This window comes from Natator depressus, chromosome 1 (genome assembly GCF_965152275.1).
Source record: "Natator depressus isolate rNatDep1 chromosome 1, rNatDep2.hap1, whole genome shotgun sequence".
Taxonomy (NCBI): domain Eukaryota; kingdom Metazoa; phylum Chordata; order Testudines; family Cheloniidae; genus Natator; species Natator depressus.
In genome coordinates, this window is record NC_134234.1 from 343,763,102 (window position 1) to 343,771,811 (window position 8,710).

Sequence of the window (8,710 nt, forward strand, 5' to 3'; positions counted from 1 at the left end):
ATGATCATGATGGTCACTTCTGACCTTAAAGTCCAAGATACCAGGCCAGAGAGAAGGAGCCAGATGACGTTTCCATCTCTACTGGCTAAATCCAAATACCACCTGGGATATCAAACTTTGTCACACGCCTGCCCCCACCCCTTTGTGTGTTCTTTTCCTTCCCCACATTATTTCTTCTCCTTCCCATCCCTCCCTCTCCTTTTTATTTCTATTTAATAAGAGTCTGGCTTAGCTGGCCAAGACTGCATATTTTGCAATTCTGCTGTAAGCCTATGAGCAAAAAAAGGCAGCTACGTGCAATGCCTTAAACAGCCTGAAGCTGGGACAAGTCTGCCAAGTCTCTGAGGGTATCCCCACACAGCAACTAGACACCCGCAGCTGGCCCGTGCCAGCTAACTTGGGTTCGCAGGACTCTGGCTGTGGGGCTATTTCACTGCTGTGCAGACCACTGGGCTTGGGCTGTAATGCAGACTGTAGGATCCTGCGAGGTGGGAAGGTCCCAGAACTCAGGCTCCAGCCTGAGCCTGTAACTCTACACAGCAGTGAAATAGCCCCGCAGCCTAAGCCCCACGAGTCTTCTTTGCTGTGTAAACATACTCTGTGTAAGCATACTCTGAATGCCTGACCAGACAGTGTGCTGCATCTGTGTTTCTCAAGCAGTGAGGCTGCAAGAGTCAAGACCAGAGCCAGAAACTGCATTTTGTCTCTTTGCTGTTCTTTTCTCTCCCCCTTTTGTGTTTATTCCTCTTGTCTTGTCTTCTAGGAACCAGGATTGGACTTGAACAGCAGCAGCAGCAATGACAGAGTGAAGTCCTCATGTTGCTCTGGATATTTCAGGAGCTGCACTGCTCTGGAGTGAATGTGTCCAACCCTCCTTAGCCAGAGGGATGGGGCACAGTCACGGTAACGTGTCTTGATGGTAAGAGCAAATACAGTAGAGCGAGAGGGAAACCCATGCAGGGAAAGAGAAAAGCTATGAACCATAATAGCACAACTACCTCTCCAAAGGGCTGAAGAAAATCTCCCAGTTTGGGCAGTGCTAGTTGGGGATGGACCTACCCATCCTGCTGTGGAACTCCTGCTCCATTCCCTTGATGGCTTTGCTGCTTCTTCTGTCCCTCCTCTTCCTGACTGCACAAGGACTCGGTAGCACCAGCCTTGGGAAAGATGCAGGATGTTAGCAGTCTCATATTGCTAACCAAAATGTTTGCATCACAAGGTGAAGACACCAATTTAAAATTGCTCTTTAAAACAAGGCATGCTCTCCTTCGCTTGAGCTACATTACAGCACCCAAGGAACTAGCTAGGGTTATAGATGGGAAAAGAAAAGGAGTACTTGTAGCACCTTAGAGACTAACCAATTTATTTGAGCATAAGCTTTCGTGAGCTACAGCTCACTTCATCGGTTGCATTCAGTGGAAAATACAGTGAGGAGATTTATATACACACAGAACATGAAAAAATGGGTGTTATCATACACACTGTAAGGAGAGCGATCACTTAAGATGAGCTATTACCAGCAGGAGAGCGGGGGCGGGGGGGAAGAAAACCTTTTGTAGTGATAATCAAGGTGGGCCATTTCCAGCAGTTAACAAGAACGTCTGAGGAACAGTGGGTGGTGGTGGTGGGGGGAAATAAACATGGGGAAATAGTTTTACTTTGTGTAATGACCCATCCACTCCCAGTCTCTATTCAAGCCTAAGTTAATTTTATCCAGTTTGCAAATTAATTCCAATTCAGCAGTCTCTCGTTGGAGTCTGTTTTTGAAGTCTTTTTGTTGTAATATTGCGACTTCTAATTAGGTCTGTAATCGAGTGACCAGAGAGACTGAAGTGTTCTCCGATTGGTTTATGAATATTATAATTCTTGACATCTGATTTGTGTCCATTTATTCTTTTATGTAGAGACTGTCCAGTTTGACCAATGTACATGGCAGAGGGGCATTGCTGGTACATGATGGCATAGATCACATTGGTAGATGTGCAGGTGAACGAGCCTCTGATAGTGTGGCTGATGTGATTAGGCCCTATGATGGTGTCCCCTGAATAGATATGTGGACACAGTTGGCAACGGGCTTTGTTGCAAGGATAAGTTCCTGGGTTAGTGGTTCTGTTGTGTGGTGTGTGGTTGCTGGTGAGTATTTGCTTCAGGTTGGGGGGCTGTCTGTAGGCAAGGACTGGCCTGTCTCCCAAGATTTGTGAGAGTGTTGGGTCGTCCTTCAGGATAGGTTGTAGATCCTTGATGATGCGCTGGAGAGGTTTTAGTTGGGGGCTGAAGGTGATGGCTAGTGACGTTCTATTATTTTCTTTGTTGGGCCTGTCCTGTAGCAGGTGACTTCTGGGTACTCTTCTGGCTCTGTCAATTTGTTTCTTCACTTCAGCAGGTGGGTATTGTAGTTGTAAGAATGCTTGATAGAGATCTTGTAGGTGTTTGTCTCTGTCTGAGGGGTTGGAACAAATGTGGTTGTATCGTAGAGCTTGGCTGTAGACGATGGATTGTGTGGTGTGGTCTGGGTGAAAGCTGGAGGCATGTAGGTAGGAATAGCGATCAGTAAGTTTCCGGTATAGGGTGGTGTTTATGTGACCATCGCTTAATAGCACCGTAGTGTCCAGGAAGTGGATCTCTTGTGTGGACTGGTCCAGACTGAGGTTGATGGTGGGATGGAAATTGTTGAAATCATGGTGGAATTCCTCAAGGGCTTCTTTTCCATGGGTCCAGATGATGAAGATGTCATCAATATAGCGCAAGTAGGGTAGGGGCATTAGGGGACGAGAGCTGAGGAAGCGTTGTTCTAAGTCAGCCGTAAAAATGTTGGCATACTGTGGGGCCATGCGGGTACCCATAGCAGTGCCACTGATTTGAAGGTATACATTGTCCCCAAATGTGAAATAGTTATGGGTGAGGACAAAATCACAAAGTTCAGCCACCAGGTTTGCCGTGACATTATTGGGGATAGTGTTCCTGATGGCTGGTAGTCCATCTTTGTGTGGAATGTTGGTGTAGAGGGCTTCTACATCCATAGTGGCCAGGAGGGTGTTTTCAGGAAGATCACCGATGGATTGTAGTTTCCTCAGGAAGTCAGTGGTGTCTCGAAGATAGCTGGGAGTGCTGGTAGCGTAGGGCCTGAGGAGGGAGTCTACATAGCCAGACAATCCTACTGTCAGGGTGCCAATGCCTGAGATGATGGGGTGTCCAGGATTTCCAGGTTTATGGATCTTGGGTAGCAGATAGAATACCCCAGGTCGGGATTCCAGGGGTGTGTCTGTGCGGATTTGTTCTTGTGCTTTTTCAGGGAATTTCTTGAGCAAATGGTGTAGTTTCTTTTGGTAACCCTCAGTGGGATCAGAGGGTAATGGCTTGTAGAAAGTGGTGTTGGAGAGCTGCCTAGCAGCCTCTTGTTCATATTCCAACCTATTCATGATGACGACAGCACCTCCTTTGTCAGCCTTTTTGATTATGATGTCAGAGTTGTTTCTGAGGCTGTGGATGGCATTGTGTTCTGCACGGCTGAGGTTATGGGGCAAGTGATGCTGCTTTTCCACAATTTCAGCCTGTGCACGTCGGCGGAAGCACTCTATGTAGAAGTCCAGTCTGCTGTTTCGACCTTCAGGAGGAGTCCACCTCGAATCCTTCTTTTTGTAGTGTTGGTAAGAAGGTCTCCGCGGATTAGTATGTTGTTCAGAGGTGTGTTGGAAATATTCCTTGAGTCAGAGACGTTGAAAATAGGATTCTAGGTCTCCACAGAACTGTATCATGTTCGTGGGGGTGGAGGGGCAGAAGGAGAGGCCCCGAGATAGGACAGATTCGTCTGCTGGGCTAAGAGTATAGTTGGACAGGTTAACAATATTGCTGGGTGGGTTGAGGGAACCATTGCTGTGGCCTCTTGTGGCATGTAGTAGTTTAGATAGTTTAGTGTCCTTCTTCTTTTGTAGAGAAGCAAAGTGTGTGTTTCAGAGTAACAGCCCTGTTAGTCTGTATTCGCAAAAAGAAAAGGAGGACTTGTGGCACCTTAGCGACTAACCAATCTATTTGAGCATAAGCTTTTGTGAGCTACAGCTCACTTCATCGGATGTAAGTGGCTTGTCTAGTTTTTGTAAAGTCCAGCCACGAGGAAGTTTGTGTGGAAGGTTGGTTTTTTATGAGAGTATCCAGTTTTGAGAGCTCATTCTTTATCTTTCCCTGTTTGCTGTAGAGGATGTTGATCAGGTGGTTCCGCAGTTTCTTTGAGAGCGTGTGGCACAAGCTGTCAGCATAGTCTGTGTGGTATGTATGGTATGATGGGAAAAGAACATTCATCTTGGGCCATACGGGGTGGGCAGGTGTTTACTACATTTAGACAAAGTTCCACATCACACAGTTTAGACTCCCCTCCCCCCTCACCTAAGGGCCAACTTTAGGCACCTGCACCTCCTGCAGAGGCCCCATATTCTCCTAAACACCACCCATCTCCTGGGACCAATGAAGGACTGATCTCTAGTGCTAATTTCCTAGGGTTTGGTGTCCTGTCCAGTTTTAAGGGCCCCAGGTGATGGAGCTGCCATGATATCCTTGATGAGACTAGAATCCACAAGCTAATCCACATCACTGCTCCAAAAGTCCTTCCTGTAGAAAAGACTGGTCTAGTAGCCTTAGGTGACTGTGGACCTTGAACTCCTGAGTTTTGCTTCTCGCTCACTGTAATGCTTGAGTAAATGACTCCCTTCACCCTGCATCAATTCCCCAACCTGTGAAACGGGGAGGATAGTCCTTACCTAGCTCACTGGTATGTTGAGAGGTTTAGCATCAGTGAAGTGTTTTGAAAAGCTTGAATTTACCATGGCCAAACTATCTCCCCTGATCTTCCCTTCCAAATCCTCTCCATTCCCTGCAGTCTCTGTAAGGATGGTTGGCACCATCACCACTCTCACCTTCATTCAGGTCCATAACCTGGGAGTTTCCTTTCATTCCTCTCTCTCCTTTCCCCACATATGCAAGTCATATCCAACTCTTGCCACTTCTTCCTCCATAACCTCTCTATCTCTGCAGCTAAGAGCTCATGTCCAGGCCTTTATTTCCCATATCGACCTCTACAACTCCTCCTCTTCTCTGGCCTCCCTGCCATCCACTTCACCTTCTCCAGTCCACAAAAAGCTCACTGTGCATTATCCCCTTGCTTCTTTAGAGTCACTGATTGCTTAGGAGTCCCAATAATTCATGAGTGAAGGACTTCACCCCGAGTACCAATTAAAGTGAAGTGCTGCAGCTAAAATCTTACCAAGCGTTCCGACACTGCTAGCCTTCCATATGGCTCCTCCTCACAACTGGAAGAAGAACGAGAACTGTCCCAAGGACTGCTCAGTGCATCAATGTCCTGAAATACAGAAGGAGGCATCCAGGTCAGAGCCCACTGCACTTTCAGGCAGTTACATTTTGATTTCCTAACATCTCTGTGTCGTTTCAACAGGATATGGTGTTCTCCTTCAGCTGCTGCAGAGCGCTGTGGCCAGTAAACAGGTGGTGCTGCGTTCCATCACAAAGGTAGCTGCATTTCAACATGGGGAAGTCACAAAGTAATTGCTATTTTTATGGTCCATAAAATGCTTTGAAATCCTCCTGCATGAAAATTGCCATACTGGATATCAAAGATATAAGACCACAGCGAAGGCTGACCAATAAGATATTAACCCTGCAATGTTCAGGAAGATTTTAATCATTTCAGGTATGCTTTGCAAGGGTGGTAAGCACATTATATCTTCCATACACTCACCAGAACTGGTCTTTTGCTAACAAATAAACTAGTTAATTGGCTTAAATATAAAATATACGTGAAAGTAAAAGGTATGGAGTTGAAATGTTAAAACTTGACTGATCTGAATATAAGTCTGTGTTGTTTTAAGCTTTCAAGACTGGATTACCTAGCTAGAAGGCCAGATATGGATTGCTAACTGCATTTCATTTTTGCACTGTACATGGTGAAAGATGCTGTCACTATGTACAATGTGGAAGAGAAATCACCATGATAATTACTGTAATGAAAACTGGAAGGAAAGTTTGTGGTTGGAGTCAGAAAAGCAGCTATATTTAAAAGTTTCCTTCTTACTCAAGCAATCTTCTCCTGTGTATCTCTGAGTCACACTGTAGCTGCTCAGTTCGCTAACACGAACTGCTCTCCCAACTACAACAATGCAGCTATGGCTGAGAGGTGGATTCTGATCTGCCTCGTGCATTCCACACTACGCTGGAAGGCCTGTCAGCTGAGAGCCTGGCTGCCACCTTCCCAAAACTCTTCTGGCTGCTCTTCCATGTGACTCCCCACTCTTCCTCTATTCACATAAATGACCCGGAAGAAGCATGAATACTGCCACGAATACAATTACTCAGCATCACGAATTATAATGCAGACTTGGAAGTGAGTGCATGAGTCATAATACCATAGACCATATAATGCAACAATAGCGAACTGATTCAGTAACAGCCTCTGCCTTATTCTCTTTTTCCAAGTCTAGCCACTACCACTTCCTAAGATCAGTTAGCTATTTCAGGTTAAGGATTTTAGACAAGAAGTTACAGTTTCGTTACTGTGTGCAAACCAACTTTGTGAGCGGATTCCTTCTCCCATATACAGATACCACCTCTCCTGCTTTTTTTCCCCATAACCCTGAATCCATGGCAGACTCCTCAGCAAAGATGCAGGTGAGCAGTGAAGTGAACATGTTCTAACTCTCACATGGCCCTAGATCTGACTAAGCGTTTCCACTAGAAAACAAGCAAAATTTGGGTTATTCTGGAGAAGTTTTGCGTTGAGGTTTTCGGTTTACTTGGATGCTGAGCTCAGGGGGATGAACTGGCATCAGAAAACGAGCACCACGCCAAATCATAGAGTTCTGCACCATCACACTCACAGGGCAGAGATCCAGGAAGAGGGATGGGGCCAAGCGTCCAGCTTTCGACCAGAACGCCCGGTCAAAAAGGGACCCTGGTGGCGGTGCTGCCTGGGCTGTTAAAAGTCTGGTCAGCAGTGCAGCAGGGGCCCAGGGCTAAGGCATACTCCCTACCTGCCCTGGCTCTGCACTGCTCCCAGAAGCGGCTGCCAGGTCCCTGTGGCCCCAAGGTGCTGAGGCAGCCAGGGAGGTTCCATGTGCTGCCCCCACCCCTTGTACCAGCTCCGCAGCTCCCACTGGCCGGGAACCACGACTAACGGGAGCTGCAGGGGCGGTGCCTGTGGGTGTGAAGGCAGCATGCACTGCGCAGAGCCGCCTGGCCGTCCATGTGCCTAGAGGCCGCAGGGACCTGGCAGCCGCTTCCTCGGAGCCATGGTAATCGCCGCTAGGACCCCGCACCCCTTCCCGCACCCCAACCTCCTGCCCCAGCCTGGAGTCCCCTCCCACACCCAGCCCCACCCCCAGGTAGAGCCCTCATTCCTCCTGCACCTCAATCCAAAGCCCCCTCCTGCACCCCAAACCTCTCATCCCTGGCCCCACCCCAAAGCCTACACCCCCAGCCCAGAGCCCATACCCCCTCCCACACCCCAACCCCCGTCCCAGCCCAGTGCAAGTGAGTGAGGGTGGGGAAGAGCGAGCGATGGAGGGAGCGGGGACGGAGCAAGCAGGGGGCAGGGCCTCGGAGAAGCGGTGGGACACGGGAAGGACAGGGGTGTTTGTTTTTGTATGATTAGAAAGTTGGCAACCCTAGATGGGGATGGGTGTCCCTCTGTGGCCCCGATTTTAAAGGCACAGATGTGAATGCTCCCCCACGCCTGGGACCAGTTCATAAACCGAGAGGCAAGCCCCATGCTGCTCCTGCTAAGGTTATTCCTGGGGGTACGTACCATGTGGCAGGCCTGGCTGCCGCTTCCTTCCAGGAAGTCTCTGGGAGCTGCCTAGCAGAGCAGAAGGGCATGGAGCGGGGGTTGTAGGTGGGCAACTGGAGTGGGCAGAGGGTGACACCCAGGGGCGTAAGGGGGCCTAGCACCTGAGGGAGGACTTAGGGCAAGGAAATGGGGATGGGGGGGGGTGAAGCTGAGGCTGAGAGGCTAGGGGTCCCGAAAGGGCAAAAGCCGGTACTGGGCAGGCCTAGGAAGTGGAAGGGGCCTGGAGTGGGGGGGGAGCTGGAGCTGCCTGGGCAGTGGAGGGAAGAGATTGGGGTGGTCCAGCGCTTGGGGGGTGGGGAGCTGGAGCTGCCTGGGCAGCGGAGGGAAGAGATTGGGGTGGTCCGGCGCTCGGGGGGTGGGGAGCTGGAGCTGCCTGGGCAGCGGAGGGAAGAGATTGGGGTGGTCCGGCGCTCGGGGGGTGGGGAGCTGGAGCTGCCTGGGCAGAGGAGGGAAGAGATTGGGGTGGTCCGGCGCTCGGGGGGTGGGGAGCTGGAGCTGCCTGGGCAGCGGAGGGAAGAGATTGGGGTGGTCCGGCGCTCGGGGGGTGGGGAGCTGGAGCTGCCTGGGCAGGGGAGGGAAGAGATTGGGGTGGTCCGGCGCTCGGGGGGTGGGGAGCTGGAGCTGCCTGGGCAGCGGAGGGAAGAGATTGGGGTGGTCCGGCGCTCGGGGGGTGGGGAGCTGGAGCTGCCTGGGCAGCGGAGGGAAGAGATTGGGGTGGTCCGGCGCTCGGGGGGTGGGGAGCTGGAGCTGCCTGGGCAGCGGAGGGAAGAGATTGGGGTGGTCCGGCGCTCGGGGGGTGGGGAGCTGGAGCTGCCTGGGCAGAGGAGGGAAGAGATTGGGGTGGTCCGGCGCTCGGGGGGT

The 8,710-nt window shown here is 50.3% G+C and overlaps 1 protein-coding gene across 1 annotated transcript in view; it reads right to left on the reverse strand.

Annotated features, from left to right (window-relative positions):
* The window catches only part of LOC141991024 (uncharacterized), a 33,333-nt gene extending 25,489 nt beyond the window's left edge, over window positions 1–7,844 (reverse strand). Inside the window, exons 1-3 of the mRNA XM_074959051.1 lie at window positions 7,808–7,844; window positions 5,255–5,350; window positions 1,060–1,157 (exon numbers count right to left, since the gene is read on the reverse strand). Of these exons, the coding sequence (XP_074815152.1) occupies window positions 1,060–1,087 (28 nt within the window). The 5' untranslated portion in view covers window positions 1,088–1,157; window positions 5,255–5,350; window positions 7,808–7,844. The remainder of the gene's footprint in view (window positions 1–1,059; window positions 1,158–5,254; window positions 5,351–7,807) is intronic.
* Between the last annotated feature and the right edge of the window lie 866 nt (window positions 7,845–8,710).